At 40.7% G+C, this 16,989-nt stretch overlaps 3 protein-coding genes across 3 annotated transcripts; 2 read left to right on the top strand and 1 right to left on the bottom strand.

The window, feature by feature from the left end:
* The first annotated feature begins 4,958 nt into the window (after nt 1-4,958).
* LOC105898857 (peroxisomal membrane protein PMP34-like) lies at nt 4,959-8,374 on the top strand. Its single transcript, XM_031571739.1, has 3 exons — nt 4,959-5,404; nt 5,516-5,598; nt 5,783-8,374. Exons 1-3 carry the CDS (start codon nt 5,261-5,263, stop codon nt 5,928-5,930), a joined length of 375 nt encoding a protein of 124 aa, XP_031427599.1. The 5' UTR covers nt 4,959-5,260; the 3' UTR covers nt 5,931-8,374.
* Nucleotides 8,375-9,117: 743 nt separating this feature from the next.
* On the bottom strand, nt 9,118-12,201 carry dxo (decapping exoribonuclease). The gene is made up of 6 exons (XM_012825984.3): nt 11,350-12,201; nt 10,984-11,210; nt 10,682-10,901; nt 10,421-10,556; nt 10,169-10,263; nt 9,118-10,082 (listed from the first exon to the last, which is right to left on the bottom strand). Exons 1-6 carry the CDS (start codon nt 11,784-11,786, stop codon nt 9,938-9,940), a joined length of 1,260 nt encoding a protein of 419 aa, XP_012681438.1. The 5' UTR covers nt 11,787-12,201; the 3' UTR covers nt 9,118-9,937.
* Nucleotides 12,202-12,790: 589 nt separating this feature from the next.
* Nucleotides 12,791-15,396, top strand: LOC105898785 (serine/threonine-protein kinase 19). The gene is made up of 7 exons (XM_012825854.3): nt 12,791-12,933; nt 13,189-13,293; nt 13,425-13,570; nt 14,262-14,497; nt 14,586-14,683; nt 14,917-15,064; nt 15,145-15,396. The coding sequence occupies exons 2-7, from the start codon at nt 13,191-13,193 to the stop codon at nt 15,188-15,190; spliced, it is 777 nt and encodes a 258-aa protein (XP_012681308.1). The 5' UTR covers nt 12,791-12,933; nt 13,189-13,190; the 3' UTR covers nt 15,191-15,396.
* Nucleotides 15,397-16,989: the final 1,593 nt, after the last annotated feature.

Raw genomic sequence — 16,989 nt, 5'->3', positions numbered from 1 at the left:
AGTGTCTGTGGACGTAAATTCTTACTTTGGCTTCAGCAAAGCATGTGTCTGATATTCAGGCCTTATCTGGAAGTCCTTCATGCACCGAGTTTACACCCGGTGACACAACCCTAATGCAAAGTGCGAAAGTGCAAGACCATGCAACTTATGCTAAGATTGTGGTCATGTCTTTTGTCTTTTTTGCTAATCCAGCTGGTGGCAGGGGGCTGTGTAAACAGCGGCTTTCCCCCTGGATTGTGGAGGCTATCTCCCTGCCTCTTAATAGCAAGGGCCTGGTTCAGGGGTGTATCCGTGGAGGAGGTGTGCTCTGCTGCGTCATGGGTGTCCTCCCGTACCTTTGTGTGTTTGTACCCCGCTGGCCCCATCAGTGGCTTCCTCTGTCCTGGACCGGTAGAGTGTTAAGGTTCTGTTTAGCTGTGTAAGAAATGAAGGAAGTTTCTTTGTTTCTGATGCAGCAATCTTTATTCCAGTAAAGTGCAGTAACGAAGCACGTAGAACATACTCCGGATTCAGCGGTGTAGGTCTGAACCCCAAGCATCTCCAATTCTAGCCATATATATAGTTTTAAGACACCTCCTAGTAATGTAAATGAGCTAGGCTTGTAATGCAAACAGGTCTGGCAACCTTTTGTTGTTCTGTATGATAATCAGGTTTCTCTGTCTGAGATGGTTCTCAATGGCCTACCCCCATTCCCATACTATGATTAATTGCAGTCACTCACACCTTAGTTTGCTTCCTGATCCCAGGTGTCTGAGCAAATCCAGTGTGGGGACCTTTCCTTTGTGACCATGATAAGATTACCATTTTGGATATTCTGCTGGCCAACTTTTGGTGGTCACAGCAGCTGCTTGATCATGAATCTTACAGTCCACCCTTTGATGCTATGAAGCCATACATAGCATCACATCAACTTTCTTTCTCAGAGTTACACCTTTCATAGAGGTGCCCAGTGGCGGTGATGTCCTGCTTTAGGTTGCTCCCTCTGTGGCCATTAGGGAGTCTTACCCGTCATTGGACTCATCACCCTCGCGTACACTGGTCATCTCCCAGTCTCAATAGGTAACTTATCATGGGGTCATTCTATAATTTGATACTATAATATAAAAATATTTTATCAGGTTTGGAGAAGCATTTGAGAACCACCACAGCCAAGGGGAAAGTCTGAAATACTATAGGAAAACATTATCTGGCATCTGACATCCAAAAGTAAATATAAATGTAAATGGCAAAATTGTTATCAAACATCATAGCATGCATCTTCTTTTCATCTATCTGTGTGTGTGTTCCATGTTTCAGCATATTGTGTGTGTGTGTTCATTTGTGTGGGTTAGAATGTGCCCACCAGTTGTGGATATGCATATTTGTCTCTGGGGAAATCACTTTCTCAAATTCCAGAAAAGTCGCTCACTGATTCTCTCTTTGTCTTTCTTGTCCATGCACTCTATTGAGTGTGTCCTTCTGCCTTTCACCTTTCAGCAGATGAAGCTCTGCAAAGTGTCAAGACCTTCTCGTTGTTCCTCTGGTTGTTTTCTTCATTGTCTTCATCGGTTGTGGTCTATTTTGTTCCATCAGTCAATCTCTTAAGGTGAATCTCTGGGCCTGTGGATCTCAGATCAATGTATGGTCTCAGGTCCTTTGGATTCCTGGTCTGTAGAAATCTGTTGTGTTGTGGCCGCCTGGATTTTTCTTGTTGGTCCCTGTTCTGCTTTGTGGTAGCCCTTGTCCACATCTCCCTCTGGTCTCCCAAGTGGACTCTGGTCCCACATGTTCCATTGCCACAAGTGGTACCCCTTTCCATTGGGTTGGTCATCTGGTGTCTGAAATTGTATATAAAAGAAATAATGTTGCCCCCCCTTTCCCCAATTTTCACACATCCAACATGCATCGACAACACAAACATAAACAAGACACAACCTTAAAACAGGTTTCCAAATATACACTCCCCCCTTTTTGATAAGCACACATTTTCAATGTGTGCTACTATCAACATCATTTGGAATTCCAATGTATTGGCTGCTTGTGTCTGAGCTACAGTCATTCTCTTCAAGTAGTGATTTGTCCGGCCAGGTGTTAATAGTTTCCTCTTTGGGTCTTTTGTCTTGAGGCAATGTCAATTGAGTCTGTAGACTATGTATTTGCTGAAGCAGCTCTTGATAGCTTTTTCTTTTTGTCTTTGGAGAGTTACACCTTCTGGCTTTGTGGCCCCTCTTTCCACAAGAAAAACAAACAAAGTTCTGCTTTACTGATCTGTTGTCTTTACAGTTTCTCGCTATGTGTCCCTCTTTACCACATGAATGACAGAAAATGCCTTGATGTCTTCCCCCTCTGTCTTGGCAATGTCTTGCGATGTGACCCTCTTCTCCACATGCATAGCAAACAAAGTATTCATACCTTCCCCCACTACCTGGGCAGTGTCTCGCAATGTGCCCATCTTCTCCACATGTATAGCATATGATAACACCCACTGGATTGCTTCTCCTGAAGCTGTTACCTCTGTGTTGCCAATTAGAAGAACTGGAGGATTCTGGCCCTCTTTGTCTCCTGTTCTGTTGGGAAAGCTTACTACCTATAGCTGCAATAGGGTGTGATTTCTTAGAAGTGGCTTGATTATTGTAAAATTGTGTCATTTTAGCAATAATTTCGTCAAAGCCTGAGAGATGAGTCACAAACATTTCTATGGCAGAGCGGGTCTGGGGATCACTTTTGTTGATCAAAGCAAATTTATAGTTAATATCCTCTGTCATGATGTCAGGGTACCCACTGTATGTCGTGAAAGCTTCCAGTAACCTATCTGCAAAAGCTGCTGGATGTTCCCCTTGTCTCATTGACACTTCTGCTAATTTTTCTGGATTGACAGATGCAATCCCCAAGACCTCCAGTAGTGCTTTTTTTCGGTCCTGATTATTTCCCATCCTATTCTTTACTTTGTCTGTCAAGGCTCTAGATAATGTAGACGGAAGGCACAGGCTCAACACAACACAAGCATCAAAATCTGTCAATCTGTAAATGTTCACGCAGGTCTCCAGACTGGAGAGAAATTCTACAGGATCCTGTCTCCCAGGTTCAAATTTTCCCACACTCTTTACCACTACTTTTAACTCTGAGGGGGTAAGGCATTTGATAGTGTTTGACATAACCTCCTCTCCACTTGCTCCATTTCGCACAATGGTGGAGTGAATTGGTGCCATTGGGTATTTAACCGTGACACCTGAATATTGGCTCTGACTATCCCGTGAATCTGAATGTTTCTTCCAACATTCCTCATTGCCGGCGTTGCTGCTGCTAATATCAGATGTGCAATTGGAGAACTGGCTAACCCTATGTATCACCTTATCTAACTCACCTGACAACACTTCCACTGTTGATTTCAACAAGTTGTTATTAGCCTTGAGAATTCCCATTTCTTTCTGCAACTGCATATTTTCCATTTTCAAAAGCGTTTCAGTAATCTGAAGATTTTCTATGTGTGCTGCCCCGTCATTAAGTCGTGATAAGAGTGAATTATTCTCTTCTTTCAGTAGGCCTCTCTCTGCTTCTACCTCGTCTAATCTTTTCTTGGTCACTTTGTATGTGGCAAGAAGTCCTTGAAGGGCATTTGCAACTTTCCCTTTTTTGTGTTTTGGTATCTTGGAATAATTTTCGAACCGGGACCCTGCCCACTCGTAGGGCTTATCCTCTGTGTTCTCTATTCCGTCAAACATTCCATGCGAACCATGTTTGGAGATGTATTGAACAATAATATCTTCCATTCTTAAGTTAAAAAAAAAACAACAACAACAATCTCCTTTTATATCATTCAATCTTGATATTATGCTTCGTATGTCACGTATTGGCTAGGCTATGAAGTATCCGTCCTAAACAATGAAATAGCGTCTTTCAACAGTCAACCGCGTACACAATTTAAATTCAAATGATTTCTCTTTCCCGTTACGTCAGATCCTATCACAAGCTTATGGATTTTTTGCCGTAAAAATCTGATCTATAATGCTTCATGTTCAAATACTGGCTATTATCCAGTCAATTTATGCCACAATTCGTCGCCCTGACTACACTTCTTTGTCACACTCACCAATACACCAGTTAATAATTATGCCACTGTCCGTCGGGCACAACTACAGTAATTTCTTTGGGCCACAGTACTTCGGGCCTTAATCACACTACTTCGGTTTTCATCTACTTGTTTCAGTTACTTTAGAAACTTTTCCCGGTCTGGGCCTCTTTGTTTCAGTTACTTTAGAAACATATTCTAATACAATTCTACTACCACACTACTTCGGGCTGATTCAGTTACTTTAGAATCTTTAGAAGAGTTAACCCATAACACCTCCTGCTTACTAATGGAACAAAGACATGAAAGATTATCTCTATCCTTAAACCTCCTTTCTAGGTTGTTTTAAACGTGCACATTTCCTGAAACAGAAGAATAATAGAATACTTACCAATTCCCCTCTTCTTTTTTTTTTTTTTTTTTTTGTGGAAATTTGCAAGATGGGTGGCTCGCCAATTGTAAGAAATGAAGGAAGTTTCTTTGTTTCTGATGCAGCAATCTTTATTCCAGTAAAGTGCAGTAACGAAGCACGTAGAACATACTCCGGATTCAGCGGTGTAGGTCTGACCCCAAGCATCTCCAATTCTAGCCATATATATAGTTTTAAGACACCTCCTAGTAATGTAAATGAGCTAGGCTTGTAATGCAAACAGGTCTGGCAACCTTTTGTTGTTCTGTATGATAATCAGGTTTCTCTGACTGAGATGGTTCTCAATGGCCTACCCCCATTCCCATACTATGATTAATTGCAGTCACTCACACCTTAGTTTGCTTCCTGATCCCAGGTGTCTGAGCAAATCCAGTGTGGGGACCTTTCCTTTGTGACCATGATAAGATTACCATTTTGGATATTCTGCTGGCCAACTTTTGGTGGTCACAGCAGCTGCTTGATCATGAATCTTACAGCTGCATGGAGCGTGATTATAGGTCCCATACCGAGTGAATCAAGTGCATACAACCACTGTTCCCTGAAGGAGAAGAACAAGGTACAACAGTAGTTTGCCCCACACAGCAGCTAATGCTCGGTGAAGAGCGCTGGGTTGAACTGAGGGGATGCTGGTGAACTGGCTTATGTAGGCAGCCGTGGCCTCCCTACATCACTACGCGCCATCTGCCATTTATCTTTAAAGGTGTCTTCAGCCAGAGACAGGTGTGATATCCCATACTATCTGTGTTGTGCCTTGTTCCTCTCCTTCAGGGAACAGTGGTTATATGCATAACCTAACACTTTGTGAATTGATATGCTGTATTTCCTCACAGATTTCTTCTATGGATATATTTCTTATTGGAGCCATTGCCAAGGCAATTGCAACAACGGCTACCTATCCACTTCAGACTGTCCAGGCCATCCTAAGGGTAACCCATTCCCTCAGTTATAGTTAGATGCAACAACAACAACAAGAAACTGCAACACTCAATAGGAAGACTTAGGAAGTGAACATAATTGTATCGTTTGCTGTGTCACAGTTTGGCCAGTACAAAGCAGAAGGCAAAGGAGGCTTGCTTGGAAGTCTTCAAAATGTGGTGCATCTGCTGATGGACAGAATCAAGTAAGTACAGCACATTCATCCACAGAAGGCACACTATTCATCATAGTGTATATATAATATACTGTGCTCCAGGGTTGAAATCATGCCTTTCACTGGATTGTGTAAATGAAAATGTACAGAGGTCCTACGCTGCCACATTTCTTCTCATTGTCTGGGGCCATATTTCTCATCCTTTTGTTGGCAGGAGGCATGGAGTCTGGGGTCTCTACAAAGGCCTGGAGGCTAAGCTGCTTCAGACGGTGCTAACTGCTGCCCTCATGTTTGTGGTGTACGAGAAGATCATGACTGCCACCTTCAAGGTCATGGGCCTTAACCAGAAACTGAAGCACTAAGGTTCTCTCACCCATGCGCTCTCTGAAAACTAACCACAGGCAGGCTCTTTTCTCTCCACTACCTCTTTCTTTCTGTAAGCTCTCAATCCACCTCGGGAATAGTCTTTGCTTCATCTTCACTGGTGACTCTAGTCACGCTGTCTACTGTTGACCTGGGTGAGTGAGATGTATGCTTCAGTGTTAGTTCCCAAAGGGCAGAACATTGTTAACACCTTTCATAATTGATTTTTGCCTTTTAAAAGATTGCTGTATTTGATGAATGTGTGCCAGTGAGTCTTCAGTAATGTGTGCCTCTTAGGAAATAATCCTAATGTGAAGACTGTGACCGCATGGTTCAGTAGGGGGCAAATTATTGTGTGTGGGGCATCATTTGAATTAGGTCAGCATGGATCTAAGCAGAGTAGATGGGGGTGTTTGTTGTATGTTTGGCACAGGGCTTAAACAAAGAATAAGGAGTTTACAAGAAGTGTGTCAGAGGTCAGGGGACTAATTTGGCCATAACATTGCTTTGTGTTTCTCGTAAACTAGAAATTATACAGATTTTGACATCCATAAAACCACAGTAACCATTTCCTCATTGAAAAAAAGAATGTATGTTCTAATATAATAATGAACCAATAGTTAACCAGTGATTTATACAGGGCTTCGTGTTTCTTGTCTAAAGCAAATCAATAATTTGTTGTGATGCCAATAAACAGAAAGGGGTCAAGAGTTAACGCAAAATAATGTTGCATCACAATAAGCACTGCCTTAATCAAGTTCTTCTCACAGTTGTTATGATGACTGCAGCTGTACTAAGTCAAATCTGAATGACAATATTTGAATTAGGAAGTTTACATTATAATATAGAGGTGCAGATCCGCTGAACTCATCCACCCCAGGATCATACCAACTAGTACTGGGTTTCAGTGTCTACTGCTATGATTGCCAACACCTTGAACTTCACACAATTCTTGAAAACAGGTATTGTTGTGTGTTCTCGTGCAAAAAGCAGAAAGGAGCTTTTTAGATGTGAAACACGTCATGGACCTCACTTGCCAGTCATTTAGCTCACGTGTGTGTAGATTGTAGGTGGGTGAAAGGCTGCTGTCCTCCCATTGAAATTTTAACTGGTTAATACAGTCCCACTTTAACATGCTTTTTTCGCTCCATGTTTTAGCAATAACAAGAAATGTTTTGTATAAATATGTTAAGAATCAGTTAAAGACAAGCAGTTAAATGTGAGAAATAGTCCACTTGTACAAAAGCCTATAGAACTCTGATTTGAAGGAAATGCATTAAATTGCTGTGAAGTTCTTACATATTATTAGAATGCCCTCTGTCTAAACTGATTGTAGTAGTCATTCACTAGTTTGGCTGGTGGAGATTAAATAAGACATCAATTTAAGCAGTTGATTTCAACACATTCATTACAATGTTAAAATGAGCTAACATTTTGATTCAAGGCTGACATAAGATTTAACATATTTGCTTAAAACCAATATGTCTGTTAATGTTCTCTTCTGTACTGACAAAGCAAGAAAGGAATACGCAGGGTCTGCAATAGTAGGCCAAGAGATATTCATGAGCTCTGAATAGGATGTTTGGGATTTTACATCAGGAGTTCTACTCTATGCAGCATGTTGATGTTCCATCAATTTTAAAGACACAATAACAAAGATATAGTACTAACTGTAATTATGATGGGTGACATGAGAAACCATATCACACTCTTGAAAACCCACTAAATGTATGCTTCTTTTAAATGCAAGTGCCTCCATACCAGCTGATGGCTAGGGAAGAGCACTGTGTTTGCACTGGGGTGGTCCCATGTACCCAAATTAATGTTTGTTTTTAGTGTGACTAAATCACTGGAGTTGTTGGTCTTTTTTATCCTGTTAGTCTTATTCTCTGTGTAAGTGTGAATGTATTATGGGAAGTGTTCAGCCAGTGTCAGTGTGTATACAGGATAGAGGGGTATTTATTACAAGAAGATGAGTGATTGTAAAAGAAATGCGTCTGTCTTGTTACTGTAGAGGAATGACCAAAGGTAGACTCAGGGTGTCATCGTTACACATATACAGCCACATCTGAACTGTAACATATGCATTTAGTCATTCTTCTCAACTTGAAGGCCCCTATGTGTTAGCGTGTTGTACTTTTTGCCAATGAAAATAACTTAAACAACAAAGCCTAGCATCTGCTAATTTGAGTGATTATTCCATCTGTCTTTTGGCCTTATGTTGTAATTTCTAACATTTTTATAATTTGATTGTTTACAGTACTGTTTACATACATCCTCTTGGATCAATTCTAATGCAGTTCTGTTTACGGCCCATGCTTTAATTATCTTCATTGTTAGACACTTTTGTCTTCTATTTGTAAGCATTTCCTCAATGAAATGCTTTTGGGCAGTCTTGCATATAGACCTTCCTGACAAGGGCAATAAATAATAGTTAAAGATATAACTGGAGTAATGTCATTTATTCTGTTTATTATGACGGCAAGCCACAACCTGTCAAATGTCAGGGGGAAAGGTTGCGCGCTAGAGGGAAAGCAGTTACACCAGGTTGTAAACCAACAGATACTGAAGTATGTATTCTGTGTAGGTATGCTTCTGATTTTTGACTAAGTGTGAAAGAAATATGCTATATAATTATTATCATGATGTGTTTGTAGTTTGATATTAGTCTCAGAGGTTCCTTTGTTCTGATGAGAGGAATTCTATCTGTGAGAACAGAGATGTTAAACTCAGACCTGTCATTTGATGTTTAGGGTAGGACTGAATTAGGAGACCATGTGTTTATGTGAACTCATTCTGGACTGTTGTGTTAAAGTCTGGGTTTGGGGGTCTTAGGTAAACATTCTTATCTCTTGGAACCAGAGTACGGGATGGTACAAGGGGGGAGTGTTTTCCTGCATGTTCTGTGATATTGTCTCTGCATAAAGTCTGTTACATGGTACCAGGGAAGTTAGTGATGGGTTGAACAGCGTTCTGAAAGCACTCCATTCCTCTTTGGAGGAGTGTAGGTTGAAGAAGCGGTCTAACACCATTCACTCCTCTCTGACAGAGTAAAAGTCAATTATTTATTATATTCTTGGTTGTGTGACTCTTAATTCTGAGGTTAATTACAGTCCTTAAAAGGGTGAAATAAATCCCTAACACTAAGGATTGACAATATGGTAGGACTGCCTTTTTTAAAAAAAATTTTAAAACCAGCATTATATGGACAGTAGAATGAAATATGTCCCTTTTAAAATGATTGCTATAATGTTAGCTTGAGAGGACTGGTTAAAGCTTATAGTTCAATTTAGACATAACAGCAGCAATGAATGGTCTTCTGTGTTTGTTCTTGCACAACAGACATATATATATATAGCTCACTTAGTTGTTTGACCATGGGGAATCTTTTTTATCTCTGAAAAAAAGTACCTAGAGAAAATGTTTAGTGTGTCAGAACAATTCATTCACACAGGAACGTCTGGGTGTCATCTAGTCATTACATACAATACAGTGCAGCTTGTCATACCGAGCTGACAGTAAAGCATTGTTGTTTGAAGCAGATCTCTAGTGGGGTTTTCTGTGATCTATGGACATATGTAACACATATACTAATTACCTACACTGTATTCACAAACTTCAACAGATAAAAAAAAAAGGTTTTAACAGGTAGTGTATGATGCTCTGATAAACCACCATCAAAATCCCCGGGCAGGTCACATTTCACCAAATTTGGGGGGAATTTCAGATAACTTGAGCCTCATACCATTCAGTATTTCACACACAAACCAATTTAATCCCTTAAAACACAAATCTATTAACAGTGTAAAAATAAAGACAACAAATTAAGGAAATGGAATTTAAAAAAATGTAGATATCTCCATTGCTGTGTTGCATCACAGATTTACATGTAAATGCATTTGCAGTGCACCAACCTTGGCTCTGTGCCTTCAGGCCCCGTCTTTGCCCAAGCTACAAAAAGTTCAACTTGACGGTTATGCAGCTGAAGTCTTTTGATGTCTTTATCTCAGGCTCGTGGTGGAACATGAGTCTCACAACGAAGCCTTGTTATTTCTTTCACAAACCAGTCTGGCAGGAAGGTATACTCGGAGTCTCGGTGGATTGTGAATGTGACATCTTTGTGTGGGTCCCACGAGAACAAGTACACCAACCTGGAAGAAAGAAGTGATCTTTTTTTTAAATACTATGTTTTGAGAATGGCACAGCGTGTATATTGGCAAATTGTAAACATCCTCACCTTGGATCATCTTCTGTGACAGTTTTTCTCACGAAGGACAGAAAGTCACTGCAGAAGTTCATGCAAACTGTTGGCTTCCAACAGTTATATTCCGTCTGCATCAAGTGAGAGACAAACATTATTACACATGTGTATCTGGAACATGTCTGTTGAAAAGACACCATCATTTCACTCTAGAAAGAACGCCCTGCATCTCTTGGTAAATGTTGATTTGATTTCAAGGCGTCTTGAAAATGATTAATGGAGACAAACCTTTATCAGCTGAGAGATCTGGGACGTTTTGAATGTCTCCATATGAACCACTAGTCCATCATTGTCTCGAAACCCTGCCACTATCTTAGGAACTCCAGGAAGAAAAGACTGTGCCCACCATTTAAGAAGCTTGTACCTGAAAGCAGTTCAGAATTTACACCAAACACAGTGGATAGTTAAGTATAACACAGAACACTTTAAGGTAAGAGTCGGAGTGACTGTTTTTTAAGTTCAACAAATGAACTGGATGATTGTTCAGACCTATGGAGGTTGCTGCGTTGTTTGGGGGTATGGATCTCAGCAGAGGTCTTCAGCTCAATGTAGCAGGCAGGAGCAGGGGGTGCCTGAGGGTTGGCCTCCCGACAGTCTACTTCCCCAGAGAAGAGCAGCTTGTGTTCAGCAAGTCGTGTCTGGACAACTGTGCAGAATGCTTCATTGGTATTCACCACCCCTCCAGAGTCAGGAGAAGCCTGTGGTTCATCTGAGGAGAAAACCGGGAATTTTTTTTCATCAGTAAAGAGGATAACAAATATGTAGCTTCAAGTGAATAGGGGAATAGTTACCTGCACAGGTGTACTGTTCAAATTTGTAGCCCCAATACATCATCTCTTCATGTCTTTCTGTCCGGTTGTCGCGGTTTCTGCGGGCATACTCAGTCTCCACTTCACTAATGTAAAGAGTCCCAGCCAGTTTGGATACAGCAAGCGACCAGCCCTCCTGTGTCTCATATGGAGTTGTTAACAGCTTGGTTAGGTGGCCACGCCAAGTAACAAAGTCTACACCTAACGGACTGGGAATGAGAACAAGATCACTTGTTTTGAGCAAATCTGGCAACTATCCCAAACAGGTGGTCACTGTTAGGACTGACAATATGTGTAAGACTGATAGGCCTAGAATAGTCGGCTAATAATGTGATGTTACGTCCTTACCAGGTGGCATCTTTAGACTGCATTTTGTGGGAATTCGCTAAAATCCATCGAAGAATGTGGTCAAGTTTCTCTTTAATGCCGTCATCCCTTTTCACGAAACGATCACGATAACCATCCCTTAGGTTAAAGTTGGGACATTTTTCAGGCTCAACGTAATAACGAAGTAGCCTTGCGTCATTCCAAAAATTGCGCTTGGAATCTAATGAAAAGAATCCGACTTCGACAGGCTGTTTATAGATGGGAAAGTCTCTGTCATAGAGCTGGCGCAAAACTCTTAAGGTCTGGGGCGAAACAGACTCATTAGGTCTCACACGCCTAGCATGAATTTCATTTCCCCGGTCATGTTCACGACCTCTTTTTAGGGATGACCTCTCTTGACTGAAACGATTTTGATGGCCATCAGAGTTGGGCTGGCCTCTGTTGTGGTGACGGTCCATATTCACAAATAGCTGACAAGGTAATATCTTTTATACGACGGCTAGATGAGGTCTACTTCTACACTTTGTCAGCTGATAATCAACAATAAGCAGCGTCTGACAGTTTGCAAGACACCCCTGCTGGCTTTCCCAGCTCGTTTCAGAGTTGATAATGCATGCTACGAATCTAGTGCGAAGCCTTAAAAACTCGGAAGACCATTACTTTCGAACTGAACACGGAGTAATAGAACGATGCATTCCCATGGCCATCGTCTACGAGATACACGTGCAAACAAACATTTCTTCACATACCTGGCCTACGTTAAATAACAACAGTTTATGCATACACCAACTTGAGTATTCTTACAGGACTTTGCTACATCCACAACCATAACAGAGCCCTTAGTACTTCCGGGTCTGTATCGTTGTATTAGCACAGGCAGTAAAACGATTAAAAGCCACGTTAGAACGACATGTAGAGCAATGATGTTGAAAGGTCATACACAGAAATACAGTGATATGTCTGTTCAGAGTCAAACAATTGTTTTCATTATCATCTTAGAATGATCAGATTCAACAATACAGCATTTCAACAATACAAAGCATTTCTGAAAGGTATATTAAGTAAACCTAGACATTTAGGGTAATCTGGAATGAGCAAACATTCCTGTCTTTGTAGTAGGCCTACTGGGACTGCTGTGTCTGAGCTGATGCAGTTGTTCACATGATAAATCCATACATTGACGTAATTAATTAATTAATCAATTAACTAATTCAGCAAAACCTTCTGACAGAACTTCACAAGAGCCACTCAAGCTAAATATTTGCCAGTTAAAAAGAGGGACATTTACACTGTCTAAATGTTTCAGAAAGCGCATTACAATAAGATACTTTTTGTATGTGTTCTGCTTTCAGTGGAATGGTAGCAGATTGAGAAATTGTTGATTAATCTGTTACAAAATCTAGTTGTAGTACAGCCTGTGACTGATTCACACTGACTTGTATTATGACAAACATCACATGCTGACCCGGAAGTAGTTAATTGAATTCAGTGTTTTGAATAGGGAGCTGGAAGTCAGGACATAGCCATAGAAAGCAAGCTATTTCTGGATGCTTTATCGCTGTTGCGAAATTCCACTGGTAAAGTAGGCATGATATCAATTTTCCGGTAAGTCATGTTCAAAGACATACCAGACGTTAGTGATAAACATAATGTAAAACTTACACTAGTTTTCCCTGATATGTAACCTTTACATCACGATGTGTCGTCTGCAGCAGATAAGTTAGCCTGGTGTTGTCAAATCTTGAATATTATAGCTTATCCACTGAAAGAACATTAGTCAGGGATAGATTAGTTCCTCGCGGTTGAGTTGACTCAGCAGGGGGAAACCTACATTTTGATCTGCTTGTAATGTCATTACAGGGATGAACAGGAAAAGGACACTGATTTCAGACACGTTCAAAGTTACAAAACGACGATTCACAGAGAACACGTTTGGTAAACCACAATGTGGAGAGGCAGACCAAGGTAAGTCAATCTTTGTATTGTATCTCTTGTATCTCATAAAAATATTGTCTTTGCAAACACGTTATTGCCCAGATTATGTATTATTTCAATAAAACCATAATTGTGCCTTTCTTTCCTTCCCTACGACCTAGATGGCCCTCTGGACATTAAATCCAGTTTGGAATACCTCATGACACTCTTTCCTCGCAAGGTTTTCAATGACTCTCTGCCACTAATAGTCATGAAACACCAACTCTACAGCATACACAGTGCCAAGACCTTGGTGGACAGGCAACTGGTGAGTGGTCTATAGAAGTTGGAGAAGTCTGGTGGCATTGTTTTGGTACTGTTTTTGTTTGGTTCTGTGCTCCCAATATAATCCAGAGACACTAAGAACCATTGAATAATTGAACACTGAAGATGGCTGTGATTTGTCTGTGACTGCATTGTCATGAACTTGCCTATAATCAGAATCAGAATCAGGTTTTATTGGCCAAGTAAGTTTGCACAAACAAGGAATTTGACTTGGTAAAGTGACTCTCAGTGTGCTTACACAAAATATACATTACAATACAATACAAAACAAACAGTGCAATGGTATAAGAAGTTTGAGAAGTATATACAAGGCGGAATGGCTATATACAGTAGCTGTAAAACAATAGTGCAAGAAGAAGTGGAGAGTGCGAGAAGTGCAGGGATAAATATATATGCTACAGTGGGTTAGCTGTTCAGTAGTGAGACGGCGAGGGGGAAGAAACTGTTTTTATGTCTGGAGGTTTTGGCGAACAATTATCTGTAGTGTCTACCAGAGGGGAGGAGTTTTAATAGTTTGTGTCCGGGGTGTGAGGGGTCTGCAGTGATTTTTCCTGCCTGTTTCCTGACTCTGGAGGTGTACAGGTCTTGGATGGTGGGCAGGTTGGCACTGATGATCTGTTCTGCAGACCTGACTGTCATAATGATTGTGACCTTATTTTTTATCTCATGAACAGAATTTGCTCAGGGAGCAGGGAGAGGTGATGATGTTCCAGCTGGGTTTTGATGCAGACACCTTTGGTCTGGTGTTTACTGCAGACTATAAAGAAAAGACCCTGGCAGGGACTGCTGGCACAGGGAGCCAAGGAACGGTAGAGAAGTTTCTGAATAAAGTGGTGCCATCCTGCACAGACCTCAGCTTCAACAAGGACAAAATGCTGAAGGAGTTCCTCTTCACCGATTCAGAGATCACGTAGGAAAACAAAATTAAGTAAACTTTAACTTTAGAACTGTCACTGATATAGAGGACTGACGGGTTGTCATTTGCTCTTTTCTTTAAGGCAACTTGTAAAGTGTGGTGTACTGACGGTCAGAGACGCTGGCAGCTGGTGGCTTTCAGTTCCCAACTCGGGCAAATTCACCAAGTACTTCATACAAGGTACATTTGCATTTGTGCATTAAGCAGATACTTTTGTACAATTCAATGTTCAGAGAGATTTTATGATCCCCTTGAGAATTTAACTTATGATCTTGGTGTTAATAGCAACTTGTTCTACTACTTAAGTTACAGGGTGACGGTTGGTGGTGACAACACTGTTGCTTGTAATGTCTTTGTACACATTAGACCCCAAACCATGAATTGGAGTTAGGTAACCTTTGTCTTTGTCTTAGGACGAAAGGCTGTTCTGAATATGATCAAAAAGGCCAGGTATGGGGAGGTCTTGAAGAATGAGTTGGAGGGGAGGCGCACCACCTCCCATGTGAAGTTTCCCATGAAATATCACATTCATGACCTCATGGGCGCAGAGCTGGTGGAAAGGTACAACTCTCATACTACAGTAATTCATACGATTCATTTTAAAGTATCTTTGTCCTTACAGTCCTTTTGTTCTCCTGCAGCATACCGACCACCTCAGGAACACTGCTTCGGTATGTGGACACATGAACTCCAAAATTATGAACTTTGAAGACTGACAATGCATCGATTTAATTTACTGCCTTAAGTTGATGAGTGATTGTGATAATTTGAAGTTGGAGAACTGGCATTTCACATTAAAATGTGAAATATTTTGTTATGTACAGGTTGTAAAAATGGTATAGGTTGTATTTGCAAATAGCTGTTACTTCTAAATAAATGCAACCACAAGACAATGAAGAGTTACATTTTATTTGCTTTTTTCTCTTAAAAAAGTGGATTTCTTACAATTACCCATAATAACTGGGTTACGCTGCTGGCTGTAATTGAAATGTATTCACTAACATATTTCCTATTCTTTGCCTTCGTCACTGGTTCAAAGAACGTAAAATATGCTTAGGTATCAGCAGCCTATGTATTGCACATTTCATAATGTCTAATGCCAAAACCTGATGCATGAAATAACATTTAAGTACTACAGTATGCCAAGAAAAGAGTATTTGTGGTACAAGACGTCATGATCAAGTATGGAGTGAAATGTCTTTTTTTTTTTTTTTTTTTTTTTTAAGAATCATTTAATTTTTTTTATGTACTTTCCTTTATCACACTTCCTTGTACACCAGCAGCACAATGAAGTTTAGCTATTTTGGCATCAGTTTTCACCTTATGCGCTTGGAAATATGTGGCATGTTTACAAATGGCCTGGCCCCCAACTTCAACATCATAAGGGGTTTCCCCAGTCAAGGTTTAAGTATTTGACTTCCTGCTGATAAAACATAAAAAATGCTAATAGACAGTTGTAGTGCTCAGATTTCACCAACATAAGAGGCATGAGAAATACTGCAAGATTGATACTCCAGTCAAAGTTGTCATAGTTCACCTACTTCTTACCCGCAGATGGTACACAGTCATCCACAGAGACACATTTAGAGAGAATAACAGTGTGTTGCAAACTTCTTAACTGTTTTCCAGTGATTCATTAAATGCCCCATTCTCTGGTAACTTCACAAGCAGGGAGAAATTAGTGTTTGTAATATAAACTGGGCTTGACACAGTGCCATGTTGGCAAGCTCTTCATACGGTACAAAACAAAAATACTGTAAACAAACTTCTAAATGAAAAAGTACATCATTAAATCAACAGAGAAAAAAAAAAACTTCTGAGAATATTTAAAACCGAAGTTCAAGAAGGCCGCAGGAATTTCAAATGCTTGGTGTGTCTGCAAAGAGTAGGACTTGGAGTTGATTTGTAGTTTTCATTCACACAACTAACCAAAAACCTGGTAAAGGTTAAAAAAAATAAAATAAAAAAAACTGCTTCCTCTTGATACACATTTGTAGTGGTAGTTACAATAAGCAGGGATACGGTTGTGAGAACACAGACTTCCCATATAACATCGCACTCACTCCCTCTTCTCTCAGTGATGAGCAGCTCTAGAGCAAAGAGCACTTCCTCTTCCTCCTCTTGACTGGGGGAGGGCAGAGGACAGCCCTGATGGCTTCATCAAACACAGTCTTCAGGCCACGCTGCGTCAGGGCGGAGCACTCAAGGTACTTCACAGCTCCTGAGGGAGGAAAAAGCATGTTCAGGTCAAGGCCGTTGTGTTGTGATTGCATGGACACTATTCACTGGCCGTCAGGATTGACAAGGGGTGAACACGGTCTCTTCTCAACAGAGCAAAGAGGTGTGACAGGTTGTGTCATTTACTGGGCAACATACAGAAATATGACCAGAAACAAATATAGCATGAACACAACAGCACTTCAACTCTTGATCTTACCCGGCATTCACCAGTAAGCATCAACTACACCTTGGTTTCTCGCAAAGAT

Source organism: Clupea harengus, chromosome 1 (genome assembly GCF_900700415.2).
Source record: "Clupea harengus chromosome 1, Ch_v2.0.2, whole genome shotgun sequence".
Lineage (NCBI taxonomy): Eukaryota > Metazoa > Chordata > Actinopteri > Clupeiformes > Clupeidae > Clupea > Clupea harengus.
The sequence above is the reverse complement of the archived record's forward strand: the minus strand, read 5'-3'. Positions and strand labels throughout refer to the sequence as shown.